The 26979-nt window shown below is 51.9% G+C and overlaps 1 protein-coding gene across 2 annotated transcripts; it reads left to right on the top strand.

The window, feature by feature from the left end:
• The first annotated feature begins 1805 nt into the window (after positions 1-1805).
• Positions 1806-15873, top strand: Pdlim4 (PDZ and LIM domain 4). Of its 2 annotated transcripts, XM_032913777.1 has the most exons (7): positions 1806-1973; positions 7010-7161; positions 10837-10915; positions 14495-14676; positions 14862-15025; positions 15317-15434; positions 15553-15873. In XM_032913777.1, exons 1-7 carry the CDS (start codon positions 1881-1883, stop codon positions 15755-15757), a joined length of 993 nt encoding a protein of 330 aa, XP_032769668.1. In that variant the 5' UTR covers positions 1806-1880; the 3' UTR covers positions 15758-15873. The 2 variants fall into 2 exon arrangements, with proteins under 2 accessions (XP_032769668.1, XP_032769669.1); XM_032913778.1 differs by lacking the exon at positions 15317-15434 and having other exon boundaries at positions 15553-15639.
• Positions 15874-26979: the final 11106 nt, after the last annotated feature.

Raw genomic sequence — 26979 nt, 5'->3', positions numbered from 1 at the left:
AAGTTCCCAGAATCCACTATGAGGTGCACTGGGAAGGGAGTTCCCACAGATTCCTGAAGACCACCTGTTCTCCTCGCCACTCATCACCCAACCCCCAGCAAGGTTCATCGCTGTCACATTTGCTGTGACTCTTACGGGTCCAGAGGAGAGGCCTCTGACCACGGCCCGTGTTGCACATTCAACCCTAAGGACAACCAGTGGTTGATGATGGTTGTTGGATCCAATTGCTGGAAGCTTCTGGCCAACAGTCCCCAGAGACCATTCAGAGACCCTTCTTCCCCACCCCCACCCCCCCTGGAGCTGGGGACCGGACCCAGGGCCTTGCGCTTGCTAGGCAAGCGCTCTACCACTGAGCTAAATCCCCAACCCTTCAGAGACCCTTCTGTCGATGCCTGTCGACATGGGACCTGTGTTTGCAGGAAGCCAAGCGCAAATCTCTGCTACACAGTACTGTGAGCCCAGCATCTGTGTGCCCCCCTCACTCTCCACCCACTCAAACGTGTGGCAGTGTCACACACTCAATCCCTGTCACTCCTCTCCCAGTCGAGAAGATAGCAGCACCGTCCCTACCAGGAGGACATCCCTGCATGGGACACTCCTGCTTTGTACCTCTCAATCAGTCACACTTTTTGCCACCAGGAAGACATTCTGGATGGACATTCCTACATTGTAGCCCTAGAGCGGTTCTTCTCTTTGCCAGGTGTTGGAGATCTAGTGGTTCCTCTCATCTGCTACCCTGTGAGCATCGCCGTCACACACGCAGTCCGTGTCACTCACATGTCACATGTCACAACAGGGTAAGAGAGAACACGGGGTCGCCAAGAATACTGACTAAACTAGGAGCCTCCTCTGGGTCTGGAGAAGCAATTGCTGGCTGATGTGGTCAGTCTGTGGTACCCAGAGAGAAGTCTGGCTAAACCATTGCACCTCCAGAAGTTGTTAAAGGACATCCTGGCGCACAGTGGTTGGAAGTGTAGACTGGGGGAGAAGAACCCTGGGGGGAAGAGCGCCAAATACTTCCACTCCTCCACCTCCACAGGGAGACAGGAACTGCTCCAGTCACTCTCCTTTCCAAAAAGCTAAGAGACACAACACTCCTGGCAGACAAGATGACCTGAAGGGAGATGGCAACAAGACAAAGCCCAAGAAGCAGGGGCACCTGGAAAAAAACATGCGCCTTGCTTCTAGATGCCAGAGAGAGGTCAAATCCTCTAGGAAATCGGCTTGGCCTTTGCAAACTAGTTTGGGCACCTTTCTGTTTCTACTCCGCCCACGCCTACCCGTAGGATACCCCCCCCCATAGACCCATGGCCTGCTGCTGTCTTGGGTCTGTGTCCCTAGTCCAGGGCTCCTCAAGTCCAAGGTTCCAAGTGCGCTGGTGTTCAGAGAGCTCCACACGCTGAGCGGTGGGGAGGCAGGTTGGCCCGCCAGAACGGAGAAGTGGTTTGGGAACAAGGCGCGGCCCCATCCCCCATCAGAGCCACCGCAGCCCTGCATCCCTCCCCGGGCTAGAGCACCAGCCCGTAAAAGCGACTTCAAAGGGCCGGTGCCTAGTGTCTGAGTTTCCACGGATTGCTCGGCTCCGCAGCTAGGCAGAACTCAGACATCGGAGCGGACTCTATTCTGGGGGCTTCAATAAGCGGGTGGGGGGGGGTGCGGGGTTTAGCCTGGGAAAGTGAGGGGCGGGTCCTAGGAGCCCCCAAAGTGGGAGGGTCGGGAGTCCGCGGGACCAATCGGTGTGCGCGCGGGGCGCGGGCACGGACGGAGGGGGGGCTCGGGGGCGGGCAGCCCGGGGGCGGGGCGGGACGGCCAGGCGGCGGCAACGGCGGCGGCGACTCCTCCGTGTCCGGCTCCAGCTCGGGCTGCAGCTCCGGCCCGCGATGACCCACTCGGTGACCCTGCGCGGCCCTTCACCCTGGGGCTTCCGCCTGGTGGGCGGCCGTGACTTCAGTGCCCCCCTCACCATCTCGCGGGTGAGTCCGACCCCCGCGGGGCAGCGGGGTGGTCCCGGGGCTTAGACCTTGTCCTTGTAGTAGACCCAGGACCCAGATCCTCGACGTGTTGGAACCTTGAAAGCATAGGGTTGGTCTGGGTGACCCCCATGCTGTGGAGGGGGGGTTCCAGCAGGGCACCCCCCACCTTCCCGCACAGCCTGCCTGTCCCGTTTAGTGGTGAGAGTCCCCAAGAGTTCATACACCAGCTTCCCGCTGCTAAGTTTCTTTAGGGGAAGTTGCTGGGGTCCAGGGAAGAACACTCAGACATGGGCCTTGAGTCTGGACAGCTCTATAGAGGCCCAGAAACTCCTGAGACCCAACCCTGCCCGAAGTTTTGGGGCAAAGTAACTGAAAACCACTTCCCCTATTAAAGGTCTGGGTGGCCTTAGGAGGGTCTTGCTGTCCTCAGAAGTCCACATGCCGCTTCCCCACTCTGAATTTCAGTTTTCTCCTCTCCGGGCCTCAGTCATTCTGGGGGAAGTGACCAAGAGAGGCTGTTGGCTTCCAGGCAAGGGGGAGACAATGAGGCTTGATCCCTCTCCTTACAAACCAGCACAAAGCCAGGGACCAGGACAACCTCAGCCCAGCTCCTCACAGGTCCCAGGACCATACCCTGTTCCTGGACCTTGGGCAGAGAAGAGGAGGGAGCATAACCCGGGAGAGGGAGTTGGTCTGAAGATAGAGCAGGGAGGGGCTCTGGGCCTGAGGCAGGGATTCCCCAGCCTTGGAGCCAAAAGAGAGAACCCAGGCTCTGCCCTTGGTGGTTCTGGGTCCAGAGGGAGGGAACATATATGGACATCCCTTCACCCCACAGAGGCTGCTTAAGTCTGTGGGGACTTGTGTCAGGGAAAACCACTTTGCTGCTTCCTCTGGCCCTGAAGACCGGGACAAGCTTTAGAGACTTCTTTTCAGTTCTTGGGAAGCGGTAGGCACTGGGTGGGTGTGGAATCGCAGAATCCTCACTACGGGGCCTGGGTGACAGGCAGGACCAGCTGTCCTAGGAGGCTTCCCACATCTGTCTTTACCACTAGGTCCCTGGGGCCAAGTGAGGTATGCCTTAGCACACCCGTGTGACTTTCATCTCCTTGTTCTCCCTAGAGATCCCTGCTGGGGGCGGGGACTGGAGGGGGGACGACAGAGCATCTATGCCTGGTGGATCATGCTATGTATCTACAGAGAAGGAATGGTGAGGGTGTTAGGCCAGCCGGCAGGCCAGGCACCCTGGGTGTGAGGCCGCTGACAGGCTCAGTGGCCACGGCTGACTGCCGGAGGCGGCTGAGAGCTAAGACATCTGTTGCCCACGCGGCTGCCTGTCCGACAGGGAAAGGCCTTCACTCGTCAGCAGAGGCTGCCCAGGCCTTGTTTGGCATTGATGGGGACTTGGTGGGAGGAGATGCAGGCCCCTGATGGACTATTTGGGAGAGAGGAATCCCCTTTATCCTCCAAAATCATGTGGTAGTAGCTCAGACATAAGGAGCCAGGGTAACTGAGCCTGGGTTAGGGTGGGATTTGGGAGATTTACAGAGCCGGGGAGGTGCAGGCCATAACTTGCCTAGCAGGTACCTCAGGGGCAACACTAGAGGGGTTGGTGATATGTGGGAGTGTCCTCACTAAAGGGCTTCTAGATCCTTCCTGTGTCCTTTTAGAGCCCCTCATTTGTTTTCAGAGTCTCCTTTACCCGGAGTCCAGTAGAAACGGACAGCCTCACGCAGACAGTGGGGTGGCTGATTGTTTAGCTGGGCTGGGAGCTTACAGTTTAGGCCCAGAAATCGTCTAGGATCCCCAAGAATAACGTTTAGGGCTCCATCCTTATAGACAGACTGTAATGACCACAGGTCTTTTCCAAGTGTCAATGTGCCAGGTCCCACCCTATTGGGTGCTGGAACCAGGACTTCCCCAACAACCAGTCCTTGGGAGGAGCACTGATGCATGCCTAGCCTCTTGCACAGATGTTATGTGCCACGACTGTCACTGGAAGTCCCCAAAACAATCCTTAAACCCTGGCCTCATACTGTAGATCAGGAGGCTGGGGCACAGAGAGGTTAAAGTACACAGAGAAAGGGGCTGTGAGCAGGAGTCCAGGCCTGTTTGGAAGTTGCTGTGACTGTCTGTGAGAATGATATGACCCTCTGTGGCTCCCACCCACCACAGGCTTCTGCAGTGGGCACAGCGGGGGCTGGAATGCAGCAGGTGAGGGACTGATTCATACCCCACATTCCCATCTGACCTCACTGTTCCCTCCCGTCTTTCTTCTGTCTGGTTATCTAGTACTGCACAGCTAGACAACTGACCAAATCCCACTCCTTCCAGTGATGTCCTTGTTTAGAACATTCCACGGTCCCCAACCCCACAAGAAATTCCAGCGTCTCTCACCCCAGGGCCCACACACCCTGCAAAACCTAGTGCCTGCAACTTTTCTGCCTTGGTCTCCCACGATCCCTTCACCCGTGATGCTATAAGCCACACAAGCCTCCTTCCTTCTCACCTGGATAAGCCATTGTAATGCCAGGTTTCCACCCGGAATGCTATCCTTACCGGTGACACACTCTTCCTTTTGCAGAAAAGCACAGTGGTTAACAGTGTAAGCTCTGCTTTGGACCCACCTGGCCTAGGTTAGAATTCAGACTCAGCCATCTATTCACTAAACATGTCTTTGTCTTCTTTGGACCTCGGTTGCCTAGTCTAGGAAATGGGTTTGCCTCGAGAACTCGGGAGACAATGCTTCTAAAGGGCGGCTGGGAGTCACGGTTTCCTGGCTTCGAGCCCTCTTTGACCAGAACTCCCCAAGCTCAATGTAGCTGGCCACATCCCAGACACCTCTGCTTCCAGGAACTTCCTCCACCTACAGGGACCTGAATGTACCCCTTGTGCTGGCTGAGTCATCTTGTAGCAAACTAGCCCTAAGGAAGAAGACTCTTGTCCAGTGCGGGGGACTGGGCCAAAGTGCCCTTGCTCCAACCCCCTCTTTATTCATCTGTAGGTAGGCATGAGAACAGCTTTAGCCTTACCTAGTGACTGAGACGTTGCCCTGTGCCAGATATGGTAAAGCGTTGGCAGAGATCAGGTATCATGAAGAGCAGGGAGCTCTGAGCAAAAGCTTGACAGGAGAATGGGATCAGATGGTGCCAAGTGGGCACCTGCCCCAAGGGGACAGGCTCGTGCAAGTGCCTCATGCCCAAGCCCAGAGAGTGAATATTTATGGTGGACCTGTTGGCTAGGGGATCATGCTTTTGAAGAGAACTTTCCTTGAGGGAGATGGGGAGATAACTCAGTCAGTAAAGAGTTTGCCATGTAAACACATGGATGAATTTAATCTCCAGCCCCCACATAAAAAGCCAGGTGCAGGGCTGGGGAGATGGCTCCATAGGCAGAACGATTGCATAAGGACCTGTGTTTGGATCCCCAGGACTCAAGCAAAAGCTGAATGTGGCAGAGCCTGCCCGTAACCAGCACTGGGATAGGTGGTGATAGATAGAAGCTCACTGGCCAGGTAGTCTAGCCAAAAATGGTGAACTCCAGGTTCAGCAAGAGTGCAGGCAGGGGTGCTGCATGCCTTTCAACCCAGAACTCTGGAGGCAGAGACAGGCAGATCTCTGAGTTCTAGGCCAGCCTGGTCTACAGAGCAAGTTCCTGGACAGCCAAGACTACACAGAGAAACCCTGTCTCAAAAAACAAAAACAACAACAACAATAACAACAAACCCCACCATCACCACCAACAAAAAATCTGTCTCAGTAAAGAGAGAGAGTAAGACACTGGGTGCCAACTCTGGCTTCTACACGTGCACACACAGGTATACACGTATACACACACACACACACACACACACACACACACACACACTCATACTCACATATATGCATACCTCATGTGGGGGAGTGGGGGAAAATAATATTTCTTGAGGCAGCCTATTTTAGGGCAAGGCAGCTTGGGCAGTGCCCATATGAAGCTTCTAGCCAAGGAACTGCCAGCACCCAGCTTTGTCCACTCTCTATTAGAAACTGACTGAGCTGAGTCTGAGTTGCCAAGAGCTCCCACCCCCAGCCACACTGATAGGAACAAGGTCATTAGCAATTCTTAAGCCACAGAGAGGTGCTGGCTGCTGATACTGGGCAAGAATGAGGACTCCTTGTCTGTTCTCTATTTGTTTCCAGGGTGCCCGGGCGCCTCAGTCCCCAGGTTCTTATTTAAATGTTGCTGAGCCTTTCCCTACCCCCCAACCCATGGCCTTCATCAGATGACCGGAAGTGCTTGAGTCTGTTGGGTCAAATAGAGGATCCTGCAGAGGAAGCAGAGATGGGGTTATAACCTCGGAGTGCGGGCTGGTGGTTGGAACTGGATGGCTTTGAACTTGCCTAAGGAGGGGATATACACACCTCTTCCTTTCAGTGGTAATGATGCATTAGCAATGCGGGGTGCAGGTAATAGGGGACACAGGGAGTTGCTCTCAAAGTAGCGGGGCCTGAGGGAGGAGTAGACTAGGTGATAAGCAGAGTTAAGGAGTCAGGAGATTGTACCAACGTATGGGCCCATAAAGATGTGAGTGCTGTCTGGTGCCTTTAAGTGCCCTACAGGTGTTTCTATGGGGTAGCCATAGCAATGGTGGAGCAGGCAAAAAATGTGTGGCAGGCCTGAGAGGTGAGATCCAATAAGTAAGGTCGGGGGCTGCCTGAGTAGAGCATTGTCAGTGTGAAATACTTATGATGTGCCCGTGCTCTGTGTATGTCTGGGCATAAATGTCCTTGAGTGTCTGAGTGTCCCTTGTATGTCGTGCTGTGCCTACATTCCGCTTGGCCCAGGCTAGAGGAAGGCCCTCATATATCCTTACATCTAACAAGGTCTGCAGGGGCTCCAGACTGAGGTTTTGAAATCAGAGGCCACGAGGGGACCTCAGCCAGCCTCTTAGCTTGCCCACCTACAGGTCACACTGGCACAAGGCCACACTGGCCAGGTTCAGAGGTTGATGGAAATCTAGTGGAGAAGGCCAACCACGTGATTTTTTTTTCTAACCACAGGTTCATGCTGGGAGCAAAGCGGCCCTGGCTGCCCTGTGCCCAGGTGACTTGATCCAAGCCATCAACGGCGAGAGCACTGAGCTCATGACACACCTGGAGGCCCAGAACCGCATTAAAGGCTGCCACGATCACCTTACACTCTCTGTAAGCAGGTGTGTATGGGCAGACTGGGCTGGAGAAGTGATAGGAGATAGGAGGGGTGCTAGCCAGTCTGGTGAGCTGAGCCAACACAGCCTTTCTGCCTCATCCAGGCCCAAACTAAGCCTTGGAGCAGTCATGGTACCTAAATAGCACTGGTTAGGGCTGGGAGCAGCCTTTGCAACTCAGGGCTTGGATCGTTTTGCTGCCCTTGTGGCAGCAGAAATAAGATCGTAAGCTGGGTGGCGCAAACCTGTAGTCCCAGAACTTAGACGACTGTGCTAGGAGAAGCAAAAGTTCAAGGTTAGCCTGAGCTGTGCAGTGAGACCTTATCTCGAAACAAAAACAACCCCCAACCCCGACCCTGCACCTCCTATCCATCCTTTCCCCTCCTCCAGAGAACCAGTTTGACGAACAGCTCATCTTCAAACTAACTTAAAAATGTAAAGCCTAGTGCAGGCCCCACTTTACAGATGAAACTAGCCAGGTAGAGGATACTTACATGACCAGGCAATAGAGAGTGAGCACGTGCCCTCTTCTCTCTCCTCTCTCCTTTCTCTCTCCCCCTCCCTCTCTTTCCTTCTCCCCAACCCCACTCCTCCTCTTCCTTCCCTCCCTCCCTCTCTCTTCTTTTAGTGGCTGCCAACCATTCTGACCAATCCCACAGCTGTTCTGCCTCAACAGCTGTCTTTACCAGGGTCTATGACTATGTCTGGTTAAATCTGGATTTGGAACAGACTCCTTCCACGGACCATGTCACCCTGTGCATCCCATCATGAAAGTGCTGTGGTGAACACTCAGGCCTCTGCTGGGCTCCGGCCCTGGCTTTTTAATTGGTTCCCACTAGCAGTTGGCTTAATTCTAGCTGAGTGAGGTCTCCATTTGCCTCCCCTGCCTGGGTCCAGAGGACATAACTCAGTTTTGCCACATTCCCTGCTAACAGGGGCTTTCCATGACCCCCTGTAGCTCTGTGTGGGCAGAACCATCCCCAAACCACAACACAGTTAACCCATGCTTGATTGATCCATGGGCTCAGTGCCTTCAAACATGATGAAAAGAGTTATAAGGTAGCCTCTGTCCGTGCCTGGCCCGTAACCAGTCCCCGCTGGGCTCAGGAATCTTGGACGTGCCCTCGGCTCTGAGCAGCCCAGCTGCAAGTCTGTACTCCATTGGGCACACAGCAAGGACTCCTCAGCGTCATCTAGACCCTTCTATCTTGCTACCCACAAGAGCTCTATAAGCCCGGGTTTCTTTTCCCATGCATCCAGTTCCTTGCTCTCTGCCAGACTGTGGCGTGTCTAGTTAAGGAAAGCTTTGCCCACAAGTAGCCTCTGAGGCCTCTCAGCTTGGCTGGGTTCCTGGGCCCTGACTCACCTCTGGCTTTGTTCTCCAGCTGAATGAGGGCAGCCCTAGGGATGGCAGAGCTGTGGGGAGGCTCAAAGGGTCCTGAGTCAGGAGATTCCCAGAGAGAATGATGTCAGGGATGGTAGCAGGGTGGAGGTCCCCCTTCCTTCCTTCCTTCCTTCCCTGGTCATTTCTTCCGATCTAGGCATGGATGGAGCCAGAAGGCCTCTGCAGTGTTGCATTCTGGGAATTACAGCTCCAGAATGCTGGGTGGCCACGGGACAGATGAGAATGCATGGTCCATGTCACAGTGCCATCTGCCTTCCCACAAGTACTTTACCCCTGGCCCCAAACTTCTCCAGTCCTAAATCAGAGTCTGTCTTGTGATCATGACACTGAGTAGCAAAGAGGTGCCAGGCTCTCTCTCAGCCAGAATGAAACCCCAAGGCTCTCCCTCCACCATCTCCAGTCCTCCCTCACACACTAGACTTGGGGGGATTTGACCATGTGGTCACCCAGACTAGACCCTCAACCCAACCCTCTTTCTACTGGGCCCACTTACAAGGCCTCTGGCCCTTATGCCTGGGCCATCTTCCACCTCTTTAACAGGCTTTGCAGAGGGCCAGCCTAATGACCTGGCTAGAGTAAGGGACTTGGCATTCTTAAAACAGCTTCCCCGCCTCTGGTGCCCTCGCTGACTCTCCCGCCACCTGAGCTATGCAGGAAAGGCCTTGTTTCCCTCTAGACTTATTTTCCATGGAGCCAAAGTCAGGCATCCAATAATTCAAGTCAGACCACATTGTACTACAGATCAGGACCGTCCTCATTATCGACTCCAACCACTGCCACGGACAGTCTTAACTGCCATCGCTCGGTGCTTTGCATAGCCCAACCTTTGCTTCTCCTGTTGTTTAACCGTGGGCAAACTTACTACTCATCTGCAGAGTCTGAAGTGGGGCTCACTGTGTGACTAAGCCCTCCATTCTTGTCTGACACCTTGGGCCACTCTCATGGCACTGGGCGCTTTACGCCCTCTGACCCTTAGACCACAGGTTTGTGCCATTCTGGGCAGGTATTTAGAAAACAATAAGGCAAAACAGCCCGAAGAGGGCATCCCTGGTGTGTCATACTGGAAGTCAGAGCAGGTATTAGAGCAGGTTAGAGATATCTTAAAGGGCTCACTCGGAAACCTAGCTGAGCGGCTAGAGCCAAGGCTGCGAGCAAAGGATTGGGACCCAGGAGACTATGGACAGCGTGGACAGAGATGAAAACACAGAGTCCACGTGGACACAGTGTTAAATCACTGAGCTATTGAGCTGGGTATGGTAGCACACACTTTTAATCCCAGCCCTGGGGAGCAGAGGTTGGTCGATCTCTGCTAAGTTCAAGGCCAACCTGGCCTACATAGTGAGTTCCAGGACATCCAGGGCTACATAGAGAGACCTTGTCTCAGAAGGAAGAAGAAAAAAAAAGTTCCCTGACCCAACCAAGGAAAAGAGGCATGAGCGGGCTTCTACCCCAGTCATGAGACTGAGAGGCCCCAGGAGGCCTCTTGGTTGAGGAACATTATTTCCACACTCTAACCAGCCTTACTGTACATTGCCTGCCAACCCGGGGTCCACACACCCTCCTGGCTTGCTTTTCACAGAGCTACTGAGTGGCAGGGCTGGGCCCGTAGCCTTTAGGCCTGCCTGTCCTGCTTGTGGCAGGTTTATGATGTTTTTCCCCCTCCTGAGTGGTGTTTGGCTTTTGGTTTCTATGGTGAAGCAGGAATTTCCTAATGGCCTGTTTCCCATCTGGGCTGGGCAGACATCAGTGATGACTCTGCCTGAGTGGGTGGAGGCGGCAGAAGAGGAGGGTGCTCCCCCACAGCCTCCATTTCACCTCCCTGAGAGCCACCCAGGCCTGGGCCAGAGGCTATGGAGGTCAGAGGATGAACGGACTGGATCCCACTGGCTGCCGGCTAACCCATGTGTGAGGCCTGGCTTGCCTCGCTGTGATCTGAGCCTCCTGGAGTGGAATTTCTGCATGCAGGCCACTGTGAGGGAGGAGAGTGTCTGAGCTGCAAGGCCTCTCCTGCAAACTCTTCAGGAATGAGACCAGAAACGCACAAGGCCACAGGCAGGGAAGGGAGTATGGCCCTGCCCCAGGAAGGCGGCGACCTGAGCTTGTGGCTTCTGCTTCAGCAGACACCACTATGCTAAAGGGGGAGGAGGGAAGAGTGTTGGGCATTGCTCTTTCCCCCCAGCTCTGAGCCCCAGGCCTAACCCCTCCTGTCCCTGGTTCCAGGCATGGGATGGGGGCTGATAAGCAGACATATCTCACCATCCCAATTCCTGCTACAGGCCTGAGAACAAGAACTGGCCCAGTTCCCCTGATGACAAGGCCCAAGCGCATAGGATCCACATTGACCCTGAGTCCCAGGTAAGTCTAGACATTGCTCTAGCTGGCTCAGAGTGAACCCAGGAAAGAGGTGGCAGGCATGGCCCACAGACTTCATCTGTACCCTTGCAATTCTCACACTGATAGTCAGACACCCAGGGCATGCTGAGGTAGACAGCTCCTCTGTGATATGCCTGCCTCTATCCCTTACCCTGGAAGAGGTGAGCACCTGCAATGTGCTTGACTCAATTCCAGACTATCCTGCATTCTTGGCTAGGGTGCCTGGGATGGGATGGGACTGGGCTAGGTCTTGGCTCAGGACTTCTGCACACAGAGCTGAGGTTTACTCCCATACCCAGAGATACCCGATCAAACAGGCTTAGAGAGAGATGGGGGCAAGCAGGTGGCAGCCTCAAGCTGCGAGGAATCTTAGGCTGTAGCCACTCCTGTCTTGCACTACCCTTATGCTCTCTGAGACTGGAGAGGTCCCTTTTTGTGTCACAAAGAAGTTGCAGCTGTCACTCTGTCCTCGAGGAGAGTGAGTAAACCCGGCTGCTGTTACTCATGAGAAAAGTAGCCAAGTGCACCAGATTCAGTTGCCTAGACCTTGCTCCACACCCCTGGACAAAGTCAATCCTGGGCTAATCTGTGATGTAGCTTGATCTAGAACACTCAACATGAGAGGTGTGGCTTCTGGGCCTGCTTTTGTCTGATCTCTCCATACAGAAGAAAAGAGACCAGGGCAGAAAGAAATTTCAATAAGAAATCGGAGGGCTCCCCAGAGGAAGGGTATTCAAGCCCAAACCTTAGGACCTAGACAGAAGGGAGTAGGAAGAGGACATATACTCCTCGGGCACCTGCAAGCCCTGGTTGTGTGTGTGCCCTGGGGTCAGAGATCTGCGCAGTGACAGGGTAGGGTTGGTGAAGGCAGAGGGTGAGGTGAGACGCAGCTACCAAGAGGGTCTTAGGTTATTTGTCCGGACTTAAGCTCATTCTGGGAAACATCTATATCTTAGAAGCTTGCATCACTTTGTCTGAGGCCCTTCAGGCAGGGAGAAGAGGACAGATTTGGCAGAAAACACAGGCAACAGGGGGCAGAAGGCGGGCGGTTCCTATGAGACCCCTGGCTCCTCTCAGCACCAGTGAGGAAAGGACAGGGCAGACATAGTTGGGAGCGAAGGGAGTCACAGGGGCTCAAGGCCAGTAGGCTCCAAGCGACTCCCTAATGGGGTTTGAAAGCTGGAATGGCAGAACGGCTTCCCTTCGGGGTTGGGAGGCTAGAACTGAGAGTGGCTTCCAATAGGGCTGCAGAGCGGCTTCTCCTGCCAACCCTCCAACTCCCCAGTTCTTTTTCTCACAGTTCCTCTTCAAAGGCCAGCAGCGATGCTATGGCCCTTACTGTAAGGGGAGTGAATTTCCACAAACAACAGAGCAGTCCCCCAGCTGCTGCCCCCCTTTTGTATTTAAAAGGTCGTAGGCTCCATGGGTGGCATGAAAACACCCTACCCACCCCTGCAGGGCTGTGTCCCCAGGAGCACAGACACAGAGCTCATTGTCCCCACACTGCCCCCACCTCTGAGTGTGGGGGTGGGGCTGGCTCGAACCATCTGGGGAGAAGAAAACTACACTTAGCCCTAGGCCAACACAGGGCACCTCTGGCAGGCATCCCCAAGTGGGATGGGTAACTGCAGCCTTAGAACCACACTCTTTGCAATGCCACAGAGGACCCTCTTCTCTCAAGGCCCATGAAGGACAGAAAGCACACGGACCACCCAGGCTGGGAGACACAGACCTCTAAGGAAAGCTTTCTGGAGTAGGTGGGTCTTGAACACCCAGACTGCTGCAAGCTCAGGCTCGGCCTAGAAGAGAACCACCCGTTCCTTTGGGTTTGGCGATCACTTCCCTTCACGTTGTGTTTCCATGTCTAGTCACCCCTTTTGTTGGCATTCTTCTGACACTAGTACCAGGCTGTCACCCAGGGCAGGGAGCATAAGGTTGTGTGGTACACTGCCAGCCAAAGAGAGGAAGAAGAGGAATTCCCACCAACAGCCATCCAGCAAAGCCTTGGTGTGATCGGGTCATCTTACTTCCTCCCCTACTGAGGAGCCCTGATAGCCAGACCATCGCATTCTGCAGGGTAGGGGAAGAAACAGGTTCGGAGAGATGAAAGTCACCAGTGAGTGATAGAACTGTCACTCAAACACACGCTGAGGTCATCACTGAGTTCAGACCTAGAGGAACTGCTGCATGGGTGGTCAGAGGAGGGGCCACGGCTCACCAATGACCCTGCAATCAGCTCCCACACCCTGCTGGGTGGGGGGTGAGTGAGGACCTCAGTCCTCCCAGTCTCTGGTTCCTGACTCCCATTCCTGTTTTGCCATTGAAGTTTCACGCAGAGCCCAGCCCCACCCCCTCCCCAGCCCCACCCCTACCGACCACAACCCATCTGGTCCCCATTAGAGGCCAGCCCTGCCTGCCTTCTACCCTGCAGACACATGTGTGAGTGCTCAGGTTTCTAGGGGCTTTCACTGGGCCTGATGGGGGACTTGGGGTCCAGCCACCGCAGCAGCATTGATGGGGCCTCACTTGGCCAGCAAGCTTCTTGATTTTGTTTGGATTTGTAGGGCAAAATGGTACCTTAATCAGGAGTGGTGGGTGATCAAGGCAGAGCCTTAAAGCTTGACTGTACTAGAAGCTGCTTGAGCCCAAGCTGGTCTCTTTCCTGCTAGGAAAGGTTCTTTCCATTGCAGAGTAGAAAGGGGTGTGTGTGTGTGTGTGTGTGTGTGTGTGTGTGTGTGTGTGTGTGCGCGCGCGCGCGCACACACATATATGCATTTATATATGTGATATTTGTGTGTAAATATACACATATGTACACATACAGACACACACACATACACATATACATGTCTATCAATCACATCCCCCAGACTGAGACACACCCATGGCCTAAACTTGAGTCTTATCCCCTAAATGAGACGTTCTCATGCCAGCCCAGGTTTAGCCACATGGCCTTCCCCAGGATAACTGACTAGCACTGGCTCCCAGTGTGTGTGTGAGACCCTGCATACATGGATAGGAATATGTAAGCGGATTGGCTGGTGCGTGTGCATTGTCCTTACCCGTGTGTGTGTCTTTAAATGCACCCGAGAGAGTACGTGTGCTCCTGTTCACACTGCTGTGTGTGCTTGTGTGCTGGTGGGCTGAGGTCAGCACAGTTTTGGACACTGCATGGACACAGGCATCCAGAACCTGGTGCCCAGTCTCTGCTCCTTGTTTGCTTTGCCCCAGGAAAGCTACCTTTTGTTGCTTTCCTGGGGACCAGGAATAGAATGCAGCCCCAGAAGAGCTGACCCCACAGTAATACCCCTGAACTTCAGACTTACCCAGGAAGGGCCTTTAAGAAAGCACTAAGGGTCCTTTCTGACTATAGGATAAGGGTTCGTTTTAGTATTTCCAACCATTAACCCCTTTGCTGTCTGGGCACAAGAGCCTGGAAATGTCCGAACAGAGGTAGCTAGTCAACATAGAGGCCTGGCATAGCTGGGTGAAGGAGGACAGTCAACAAGAGAGGGTAAAGGTCAGAGGGCCTCCCAGTGCCTCCAGGCCTCACTCTTGCAGGATGGGAGCCCAGCCACCAGCAGGCGGTCCTCGATCTCTGGAATTAGTCTGGAGGACAACAGATCGGGCCTGGGATCTCCATATGGCCAGCCACCTCGCCTTCCAGTTCCTCACAATGGCAGCAGCAATGAGGTCACCCTGCCAGCCCAGATGAGCGCTCTGCATGTGTCTCCGCCCCCCAGGTAGGAGAGAGGCCAGCCCTTTGATACCACACCCAGATCAATCTTAAATCCTTCAGATCTCCGAGTTCCCATTCTGGTTGCTGTCAATTGATCTAAGAGCCTCGCTTCGTTAGAGTTTGACTTATAAGGCTCCCAGAACCAAGGCCGGAATCACCATGCTAGCCCTCCGTCTCTCCCCTCCCCAGTGCTGACACAGCCAGGGTTCTCCCTCGGAACCGGGACTGCAGGGTGGACCTGGGTTCAGAGGTATACAGGATGTTACGAGAGCCAGCAGAGCCAGCAGCCTCAGAGCCCAAACAGTCTGGATCCTTCCGCTACTTGCAAGGCATGCTAGAGGCTGGCGAAGGCGGTAAGACTCCCAATACCTTACCTTCCCTGTTGCCCCCCTCCCTGCAGTGCCCAGCTCATCCTCCAACCCCAACCTTCTAGCCGTCCACCCCTCCTCCACTCCTTTCTGTGCCTTTACCATGACTGCCTTCACCTTAGATTTCTACTCCACCACCCCATGGCTCTCCCTTACCTCATACAAACCAAGAACGTCTCTAGGCTTCTGGTCATCAGGGTCCGGAATTAACATCCTACTGAAATGGGGTTCTTATCTCACCTACCCCATCCATACCACCTGCACTCTGGATTTCAGGGGATCGGCCTGGGTCTGGTGGTTCCCGGAACCTCAAGCCAGCAGCCAGCAAGCTGGGTGCTCCACTGAGTGGCCTGCAGGGGTTACCAGAGTGCACGCGCTGTGGCCACGGGATCGTGTGAGTACCCAGTCTGACCACCTGCCCTGCCACGACTTCCCTTCTGTTTTCCAAGGCCATGGGGTAGAGGCTTGTCCTAGAATCTGTCAGTCACCTGTCCCTCTGTCCCCCACCACAGGGGAACCATCGTCAAGGCGAGGGACAAGCTCTACCATCCCGAGTGCTTCATGTGCAGCGACTGTGGCCTGAATCTCAAGCAGCGTGGGTACTTCTTCCTAGACGAACGGCTGTACTGCGAGAACCATGCCAAGGCTCGAGTCAAGCCACCGGAGGGATATGACGTGGTGGCTGTATATCCCAATGCCAAGGTGGAACTTGTCTGAGCTGGGAAATCTTGTCTTGCCTCTGCTTCATTTAATGTCCCCCATCCCCACCCCCATGGCCTGTGTAAATATATGTCCTCCTGGCCTTTCTAATAAAGTCCCTCTGCTTGTCCTGGGTGGTGTCTGGCCTGATAACCTCCGGTACAGGCCATAGCTCCAGTGTGCTGTAAGATCAGTTCAGGTACCAGGCCTGTTCTAGACACTAGGTTCAGTGGTGAGCCAGACAGGTTTCATGTTGTGCCCACAGCCCGGGTTGGATGGCAGAGTATGGTCTGGTCCTGTAATGTAACAAGAAGTCTGGCCTGGGAGAGGTCAAGAAAGCTGATAGCTGAGAATCAAGTGTGCCTGTTGTCTACAGAAGTGGTCAGGGGTGGTCCCTAGCCTCCATGGGTGGTGCCTGCTTCCTGGTATTCTCTTCCTAGGTCCCTCTACGTCCACACACACCTTCACCACTATTTTTCTCCTCCTCTCCCTTCTTCCGCCCACTAGGGGGCAAGCTTGACTTTTCCTTGAGACAAAAGGCAGCGTTTTAGAACTAACACTGCTTTTCCTTCTAAGAAGCTTGGTCCTTTCCTCCACCGGCAATAGAAATTCTACACTCCTTGGATGCGCCCCAGTTCCCTCGAAGTGAGGTCTGCCTTGCACCTCTTGGTTACATAAACCTATTCAGACTCTCACTTTTAAAACCATAAAAGTTACAGGGTTGATGAATGACTGTTGATAGCTGCGTTCCACACAGGCTGGAGAACGATCTACCATTTCGGTTTTGGATGAGTGAGCTCATTAAACACACAGTAAGGTAAAGTTAAAAGAATAAATGGCAGATGGATGGATGGATGGATGGATGGATGGATGGATGGATGGTTAGAAGCAAAACAGAATCAACTTGGCACTCAAAATGTCCAATAGGAATCGGCTAGGGAAAGCCCTTTTAAGGCAGTCAGCTGGAGTTTTTTTTTATTATTATTAATTTTTTTATATGAGTACACTGTCGCTGTCTTCAGACACACCAGAAGAGGGCACCAGATCTCATTACACATGGTTGTAAGCCACCATGTGATTGCTGGGAATTGAACTCAGGACCTCTGGAAGAGCAGCCAGTGCTCTTAACCACTGAACCATCTCTCCAGCCCTCAGCTGGAGTTTCTAATGAAGAGGATTCCCTCTAGTAGGGGTTCCAAATAAAAGGACAATACCAACAGATAGAGATGACATCATCAAAGAGACAACCACAACATCTGGGAGAAACTGACTGGGGAAGCTGAGGCAGACACTAAAGTTTCTGAGTGAACTTTGTGAGCGTCAGCATCTCCCGATGCAAGCTCTTTCACATCATGGGGTAAATGGTAGCAACATCCGGTTTGGTGGAGGTGCACTGCTAGTGGTTCTCACCTCTCTGTCACAGAATTAGAGGGGCAGCCCATTCACAGGGGGCCTTAGACAGGGTCTGGAGAGATAGCTCCACGGTTAGCACTGGCTGCTCTTCCAGAGGACCTGGGTTCAATTCCCAGCACCCACATGGCAGCTCACAACTGTCTGCAACTCCAGCTCCAGGGCATCTGACGCCCTCACACAGACATACAGGCCAAACACTAAGCTGTGGTCTCTGAAATGATGGAATGGAGAGCAGCCCTTACTACCCTGACTCCAGAGTCGGCTTCTCAATGAACTCAAACAGCACACAGCACTGCACCACTGTGACGTGCATTTCGATCCCGCGGCTGTCCTGGATCCTCAACCTGTGGACCCACCCCATTGCTTGCTCTGGGTGAGACACTGCCTCAGCTCCCGTGCTTAATGAGCCTGAATGATGACCGTTTGTGCGGTGTTTTCCACCAGAGGGCTGTTATCAGTTCACATTCTAACCATCTGCGTGTGACAAGACCCACCCGCTTCCTCCCTCTCTCTGACACTGAGCGTTTTCACACATTTTTATGTGGTAAATAAAACGCAGCAGGTAAGAGTCCACTGTGATCTCCCGTGTGCTTGCTGAGTGCCCAGTGCTGAAGTGTCCTTCCCCTCGCTCCTTTAGAGAATTTCTCACAGGAATTACCCTAAACTTTCTGCCCACTTCTTATCAATAACTGGGAGGAATTTTCCATACCTCACCGTGTGTGTGTGTGTGTGTGTGTGTGTGTGTGTTACTAACTTTTGTCCCTGTGTATGCACAGGTATGTGGGGACCTGAGGCTGACGTTGGATGTCTTCCTCTGTTGTTTTCCACCTAAGTTCTCAGACAGGGTCTCTCACTGGTTCAGTGAGGCCAGGCTGCAGGTCAGCTCTCAGGCTTCTCTCCCCACCTCCCTAGCACTGGGATTATAGCTGTGTGCCACCACACGGGGCTTTTTACATGGGTTCTGGGGACCTGAACTCAGGTCCCCTTTACCGAGTGAGCACCTCCCCAACTGCTTTCCATACTTTTATAAGACTCTCAGCAGCTGGATTTTACCCCCCACTCCACCCATTTGCCGTTCCCGCGACATCACGTGGCTCTCATTATGACTGTGCTGGAGTTTAGCAGTTACTCTTTTCCACTTCATTCTTCCTTCACAAACATGTCAGAGGTGTTCTCAATCACTTCCAGTAGTTGGTGACTAGGTGTGTTGAGCTCTGGGAAAACAAATGTCTCTGAACCATGACTGGGGCACCCCCTGGATCTAGAGGGAGAGCTGGCATAGAAGTCTTTCCTCCAGAGATGCCCTTCCCATGCCTGGAAAGTCAGTGGTTCTATCTATGAGGCCTCTACCCGATTCTTTCTATTCCTGTGCTTCCGGGGCTACCTGCCTTCTCCATGAACCCAGCCTGGAGCTACCTCTGTCCTACCCAGACCCAGAGGGTGTGGGAGCTCTAGGGCCAGCACCTACTCTAGCATGGATATGTGCGCTTTTACATGCATGCCCACACATACACACTGCTGTCTTCATCCTCACTCCAATTCCTGTAGGCTTTAAATTCTGGGGCACAGCTGCCCAACTCTTGCATCCCCAACCTCAGTTCTTGCATTCCACTAATTATTGACCCAATGTATTATTAGAAAAACATTCTGAACAAACAGAACGTAAAAGTGGAGGCTGGAGGTGTAGCTCCACTGGTAGGGTGCTTGCCTAGCATGTACAAAGTCCTGGGTTCAATTCCCAGCACTGCATAAAATGGGAGTAATGGTTCACAACTGTAATTCCTGGATGGGGCAGGACTTGGGGCGGGGGGGGGGAGGAATGCTGGTAGAATCAGATGCACAAGGCCATCCTTGGCTATGTTGCAAGTTCTAGGCCAACCTGGGCTATGGTATGATCATATCTCACACACACGAAAGTACAAACCATGGACAGTAGTATGGAGGAAATGAGGCTGCTTAGTGGAAATGTATATAATTTGCTAGAGTATGAGGGGTCTGAAAAGCTCTCACAGAGCAGGCGGCATGAGCAGGCACCTGAGGTGGTGGGGAGTGCTTGTTGGCTGGGGAAGGAGCAAGAAGTGCAAAGGGCTTCCATGGGGCAGGGAAGAGGCTGCGTTCTCAGGTTCTAAGAACAGTGAGTGGTGTCTGGAGAGCTGTGAGTGAGGTGGCTGAATAGCAGTGAGGTCGGGCGACGGGCGATGTAGGGTGAATATCCTTGTCAGCTGTGTTGACCTTGTAGACACAGGAAAGGAGTTTTGGCCGGTACCCCAGAGGGCTGGCATAATCTGGACTTACAGTTTAAACAGGATGGCTCTGGCTACTGTGGGAAGACTCTACTAAGGGGCAAAGGTGGGAGCAGGAAGCGTGACTGTGTCCATCCCTGACTAATTGCTAACTAGCCCATGTCCCTCCACCTCTGGGGCTGCCCCAGTTGAGGTCCTCTGCATGGCCTGCCCATGCTTTGTGACTGCCTGGCCTCCCTTTCTCCAGGAATAACAACAGGAAGTTTGAAAATGACAGTGCTGATACTTCTGTCTTTTAACTCTTCCATGGTTCCTCACTGCTCATAGACAAAGTCTAAAACCCCAGGGCCTGCTCGGAAGGCTTGGTGCAGTCATCCCTCCTACCCACTACTCACACCCCCAGAACTCCAGTGATCTAACTGTGTGCTCAGCATCAAGCTCTCCATGGATTCTCCCATGATTCCTTGCTCTTCCTTCCGCTTCGCTGAATGACCAGCAAGCTTTACTGGTCTACCCCTTACTCCCCAAGAACCAACGAAAGGGGCAAGGGCAGGAAGTACCCACACACTTCCATGTGCTAGCATCCTCCAAACAAGGACCCTGCCAGGCTGGCTGGCCTACATAAGACCAGCTGTGTAGTCAAGGGTGTCCTTGAACTCCTGATCCACCTGAGTGGGATGCTGGTGTTACAGCCATGTACCACCACACCCAGCTCCTTCCAAGTTGCTTAATGGACTCAGAGCCTATAAAATGTTTGAGGGTAGTCAAGAGGTGTCTGGATTAAGCAAGAACTGTCCTATATCCCTTTGCTACAATGGAGAGCTGTGCCTGGGTCCAGAATGAAATCAGACCTCATCTTCACTAGTGTCTGACCTGGACCCATTTGAGACTGTAAGACTGAGGTCTCAATGGTTCCCTACAGGGTCCGGCATTGGCCTCAACCACGTGTACTCAGAAACCCTATTAGCCAGGTATTGAGTATGTCTTTCTCCCCAGCCACGCGGAGACTGGGACTCAGAGGCGCTCACACTATGCGCCAACTTCTTTACCAGCAGAAGCATCAGTGGGTGGACTGACACGCTACTGCTTTCTGGGCTGTTTCTCTCCTGTAGGCACATGGGAAGCCAGCCCAGCCAGACTCAGAGGAAGGAATTATACTGAATGGTATCTATAATGGGGTTGAAGTGCCTCAGGCCTTCCAGCTCTCCGGTTTAGTAGATCTTATCCTTCTGTATTCCCTGCATCAACTTGAAAGGAAGCAAGATGACTCTTGTCTTGCAGACGAGCTCAGAAAGGCCAATGGACTTGCTAATCTCAGCAGCAAGGAAAATTAGGGCATGTGTTTGTTTCCTCCCTGAAGAGTGATACTTGTTCCACCGATGGCCTAGTGGCTCTGACCAGCCTGCTTCAAACAGGGGAGCGAGCTGTCTCTGATTAGCAAGAGTAGCAGGATAGCCCAGAGCCCGGACTTTCTCACTGATTCAGCGCAGACCTGGACCCCCAACCTGCCCGGAACACAGAACAGCGGAAGCTAGGCCTAAGTCAAGGGTGGGGTCTCGTATCTGTCAATTTTCAGCTGCTATGACAAAATATGAATACAGGAAATAGGAACTTAAAGGGGAGAGGGGAGTATTTCTTTTGGCTCATAGTTTCCATCCATGGTTGATTGGCTACATTGTTTTGGGCCTACTGCAATATTGTAGATCTTGGCTGAGTAGTGAAAGGGGCCTGTTCACTTTATGGTGTCCAGGGGGGGGGGGAAAGCAGAGAAACCGAGTCCCTTCAAAATTCCCTTCAAATGCATGCCCCTAATGAGCTAAGGTCTTCCTTCCCACCTCCTAAAGGTTTTTTTTTTTTTCCCGGAGCTGGGGATCGAACCCAGGGCCTTGCGCTTGCTAGACAAGCGCTCTACCACTGAGCCAAATCCCCAACCCCCCTCCTAAAGGTTTTACTACTTCCTACTAGACAGATGACTTACTGGTTCAGAGAAATGGCTGTTCCCCCAAAAGCCTCAGCTTTGATTCCCAGCACCCACGTGTCTGTAACTCTAATTCCAGGGGATTCAATGCCTTCTTCTGGCCTTTGTGAGCACCAAGAGTGCAAAGGCAAACACGCAGGCAGAACATGTGGGCGCACAAAAATAATAATTTCTAATTTTAAAAAAAGAACCTCACTATGCAGTCCAGGTCGACCAGGAATTGACTATATAGCCTGGGGCTACAGGAATGTGTCACCAAGTCAGGCTGTTCCATCTCCCCTTCTTGCAGTATAGACTATATTTTATATTACACATGCTTGAAATGTACCTGCCCTAGAGTACTTCCCCATAAGAGTAATGTTCAGGCTCCCCAGCTAAAATTTCTGCAACCCCCAAGAGGGTGTCCCTGGAGCATTAACTCTGCCTGCTGCAGGGGATAAATCCCTCTATGGTTAACTCCTGGACGTGCTTATTTCACTCCATAGTCAACAAGTTGTGAACAAAATGACAGCTCAGGTGTGATGTTGCCTCTTCAAGGCTGTCTTAGGGTTCCTGTGGCTATGAAGAGACCACGACCACTGCAACTCCTATGAAGGGAAACATGCAACTGGGGCTGGCTTGCAGTTCAGAGGCTTGGTCCATCGTCCTCATGACAGAAAGCAAGGTGGCATGGTGTTGTCGAGGTAGCTGACAGTTCTGCATCTGGATTTGCAAGCAGCAGGAAGAGAGAGGGAGCCATTAGGCCTGACTGGAGCTTCTGAGATCTCAAAGCCCAGTCCTGGTGACACACTTTCTCTAACAAGGTCACACCTCTAAAAATGCCACTACCTATGAGCCTACGGGGGCCATTTTCATTCAGACCACCACAGACTCATGGACTTGTTTTTCTGCTCCCAACAAAAGAGGAAATGAGCTGAGGGAACTTCCCTAAGGCCAACACCCCACACTACTGGAAATGAGGCCCAAGCCAGGGAGGGGAACATCTTTTTGAGGCTCTGACTCAGTGCTCTTGCATGGCCATCATGTTCCTCCATGAGTTTTGTGGCTTCTCAGAGTAGTAATTTGGAAATATCCTCAAGCCAGAGAGTGACACCTGAGTCACATAGCAGAGTCTTGGTAAAGGAATAAAGAGACAGACTGAGCAGAACACTACATAATACTCAGCCATAGTCTGAGACTGCCTCTCCACTGGGAGGTCACATTATCTCTGGGCTGACGCCAGTGGCTCAGGAGATTAAAAGCTCTCTCAGTCCTGATGAGAGGCCTATCAGGGATGTCGAAATAGAGAAAGCCTCTGAAGAGGTCAGAAACAACGAAGAAAGATTTTCCTCAGTTCTAACAACCTTCTGAGTTAAGGTTGGAAGATTCAGAAAGTTTTTCTGTCTATTCAAAGAGGCTCCACAGGAAGAGCGTGGTTTCTATTGCTTGGTTTTATGAAACATACTCATATATGTACTGTATTAGCTGCTTTTCTATTGCTGTGGTGATTCTTACAATTACCGTGACCAAGGCAATTAGAAGGAAAAAGTGTTTAAATGGGCTTATGCTTTCAGAGGGTTAGAGTCCTTGAGAGCAAAACAAAGGCTTGGTGGTAGGAAGACTTGAGAGCTCACATCTGCAGGAGGCAGAGAGATGGTGGGAGACTGACTCCATGACACGCCTCCTCCAAGAGAGCCATGCCCCCTAATCCTTCCCAATCAGTCCCACCAACTGAAGACCAAGTACTCAAACACATGAGCTTTTGGGCGCCATTTCTCATTCAAACCGCCAAACAAATGTTTTTCTAGTAAAGCCCAAGTGTGGCTACATAATTTCAGAATTTCAGTGTCCTAAAATAGTGATGAAAGTGTAGCTATGTAAAAAATTGTGGAATTTGTACTTTGTATCTCTCTATCTCTGTCTCCCCATCTCTCCCCCACCCCACCTGTCTCTCTCTGTCTCTGTCTTTCTCTGTCTTTCTCTCTGTCTCTCTCTGTCTCCCTGTCTCTGTCTCTTTGTCTCTGCCTCTCTGCCTCTCTGTCTCTCTGTCTCTGTCTCTCTCTCTGTCTCTGCCTCTCTGTCTCTGTCTCTGCTCTCTCTCTGTCTCTCTGTCTCTGTCTCTGCCTCTCTGTCTCTCTGTCTCTGTCTCTCTCTCTCACACACACACAATTAAAATAATTTTTGAAAGGAAAACAAAATGGCACATTGGTGGATTCAACTCTCTCTGATTTCTGTCTACAGCAGAATGCCCCATGCCTTCCCCTCCATGATGGGTCAAATCTCCTAAACCATGAGCTAAAGTGACCCCTTATTTCCTCGAGTTGCTTTAGTCAGGCGTCCTATAGTAGCAAAGAGAGAAGTCACCAACACAGTCCTCAAACAGATGCAAGAATAGCTACAAGCTAGTAAGCCTAGTGTTAGGGGGAATAAATGGAGGGTGGGGTTAGGGATCAGCAGAGGCCAGATGAGCATCCTTTAGCATTCATGCAGAGGGCAAGGGAGCACCTTCAAAAACACACCTCTTGTAAGGATAGTGGGATGACTCTGAGGGTGAGGGGGCTTGCTGAGTGAGCATGAGGACCTGACTTCAAATCTCAGTACCCAGATTTGGTTTTGTTTGGTTTTGTTTTTAAGTCAAGTGTGGCTCTGGTCTTATGCAAGTTATCTTCCCCAATACTGTATAAGGTAGGGAGGATCGATGAGATTACTGGTCACCAACCTAAGATCCTGTCTCCAACAAATTTAGTGGAGAGTGACAGAGTGGGACATTGGATCTCTTCCTCTGATCTCCACATGCAGACACATATGCACTGCACACTCAACACATGCACATAACGACCTTCACAAACGCACCGTATGCACACAAAAGCCACACACACATACACACACAATTATATATTATATATGTTATATATTCTAGCCCTTGGAATTCTTAAGGGAATAGCAGCCAGATAATATTGGGCATCGACTTCATCTCTAAAGAACGTCACACATTTAGAGGAAGTTTCAGAAATTGTCTATAGTTCAAGGACTAACCTTTCTCAACAGGTAGAAACTGCCATTAGGGTTTTGAACTGAAATGTGGCTAATCAGGAGAGAGAAAAGAAGGTTTGTCAAGAAACCTTCCTATTGGCAGCTTCCCTGCAAAACCCAGGAGGAAGAAAGGAGCCATCTCCAGCCAGAACCCATGGCGTCCACCTTGTGACTTGTCACCCAGTAAAGCTGGGGACTGAAACAGTGTACATTCTGCCAGCAGAAGGGACACTGGCAAAGGGATTACCCAGAATGTCCTCATGGGGGAAGGTAGGAACCAAACCACTCCATTTCAGTCTCTCCTGAAAAGATAAAGACTAACCTGGCAGTGGTGGTGCACGCCTTTGATCCCACCCCTCAGGAGGTGAGGCAGGTGGATCTCTGAGTTCAAGGCCAGCCTCGTCTACGGAGCGAGTTCTAGGATAGCCAGGGCTACACAGAGAAACCCTGTCTACAAGCAAACACTAATGGGGCCAAGTGGCTCTCAGCCTGGCTCCCTTTAGAGCCATCCAGGTGTGCACCAAGAAGTCCTGGGTGACCTGGGAAATAGCTGGCAGGAATGCTGAGCTCTTATTGGACACTCCAGGTGTGGTAACATGTGACAGGGACTGAGGAGAAGTGAAACTAAACTTCTTCTCAAGCTTCTGACTCACGGCATCTGTTCCTTTTTTAAAAATAAAGATTAATTACATTGGTTTATTATTTGGGAAAGGGGCATATGAAGGTCAAAGCATACATGTGAAGGCCAACTTGTGGGAGTCTCTCCACTGTGTTCATCCCAAGGATCAAACTCAGACTGTCCAACTTGGCAGCAGGCCCCCCCTTCTCATCAACCCTAGAGTGGGCTCTTTCAGCACTTGTTTCTGTCTGTTCTTGGGTATCCCAACCCCTCTTAGGGAAGTGTCCTAGTTAGGTTTCTGTTGTTACGATAAATCAAAAGAAACTTGAGGAGGAAAGGATTTGTCACTGAGGGAAGCCACGTCAGGAACTAAAGCAGGACCATGGAGGAGTGCTGCTTATTGGCTTGCTCCCCATGGCTTGTACAATTTGCTTCCTTATACCACTCAGGACCACCTGCCCAGGGGTGGCAATGACCACAACAGTCTAGACCTTCCTACATCAATCAACAATCAAGGAAATTCCCTGTTCCCCCCCACCCCCACACCACACATACCACACACACACACACACACACCACACACACACACACACACCACATACACACACACCACATACACACATACACACACACCACATACTCATACACACACCACACACACCACACACACCACACACACCACACACACCACACACACACCACACACCATACACACACACACACACACACACCACACATACACACACACACCCACACATACCACACACACCACACACACACACACAAACACACACCACACCACACACCACACACCACACACACCACAAACACAACACACACACACACACCACACACACACACACACACCACATACACACACACACACACACACACCACACATACCACACACACACACACACAACACACACACACACACACACACACACACACACACACACCTGCAGACCTATCTCAATGGAGACATTTTCTTTTCTCAAATGAGGCACCTTCTTCCCAGATGCCTCTATCTTGTAACAAGTTGACAAAAAACTAACATGGGAGGGGTATGAACCAAACCAGGAGTCATGCTGCTGAGCTCGTGGTGTTTCTCCACAAAACACCATCAGCCCCTGAAGCTAAGCTCTGAACACATCTTAGCTTAAGTCATGTGAAGCCAAAACACAAGGGCGAGTGGGACAGACTCTAAGCTTAAACGTCAGCTTGGAACAAGCTAACAGGTAAATGCTTCTGCTTAAAACATGAAACCAGAACTGGTGTCAGGCTGCGGCTCATCAGCTTTTAAAGCAAGGCTGGAAAAACACCATCATGGACAAGAGCAATGGTGGCTCTTGCAGAGGACCCAGGTTGAGTTCCCAGCACCCGCATGACAGCTCACAACCACCTGCAACTCCACTTCTGAAGAATCTGATGCCCTCTTCTGATTTCCATGGGCATCAGGCATGCGGATGGTATACGTGTAAACATGCATGAAAAACTCACACACGTAGAGGCAAATAAATCCTCAAAGTAAGGCTGAATATGCTTCTTCAGTTTTCCTGATAATATTGCCATCTTAAGAAACCAGGGATAGAGGGCTGGAGAGATGGCTCAGTGGTTAAGAGCACTGACTGCTCTTCCAGAGGTCCTCAGTTCAGTTCCCAGCAACCACATGGTGGCTCACAACCATCTGTAATGGGATCCGATGCCCTCTTCTGGTGTGTCTGAAGACAGCTACATTGTACTCATATACATAAAATAAATAAATCTTTTTAAAAAAGAAAGAAACCAGGGACAGAAAAATGTAGGCTCCTACAGGGTCTGTGGGTGAGTGACAAATGGAATTACATAAAATATTCATCCTATTTTTTCTAATCCCTATGTTTTACTGGCAAATCATCCTGGGGTAATAATTACAATGCTGTCCTGGGTTTAGGGGGCTCCTATGTCCCACTGGACTCTGAGTTATTTGCCTTCA

The sequence above is a fragment of the Rattus rattus genome, chromosome 9 (genome assembly GCF_011064425.1).
Source record: "Rattus rattus isolate New Zealand chromosome 9, Rrattus_CSIRO_v1, whole genome shotgun sequence".
NCBI classification, from domain to species: domain Eukaryota; kingdom Metazoa; phylum Chordata; class Mammalia; order Rodentia; family Muridae; genus Rattus; species Rattus rattus.
Note: the sequence above shows the minus strand (reverse complement) of the source record. Positions and strands in the feature narration are given on the sequence as shown.

Excerpts from the sequence above, each read along its gene's own strand:
- Pdlim4 (XM_032913777.1), top strand. The coding sequence starts at position 1,881 with ATGACCCACTCGGTGACCCTGCGCGGCCCTTCACCCTGGGGCTTCCGC. Across the intron at positions 10,916-14,494 it reads ACATTGACCCTGAGTCCCAG|GATGGGAGCCCAGCCACCAG; the intron begins GTAAGTCTAGAC and ends TCACTCTTGCAG. Across the intron at positions 15,026-15,316 it reads GCTAGAGGCTGGCGAAGGCG|GGGATCGGCCTGGGTCTGGT; the intron begins GTAAGACTCCCA and ends TCTGGATTTCAG.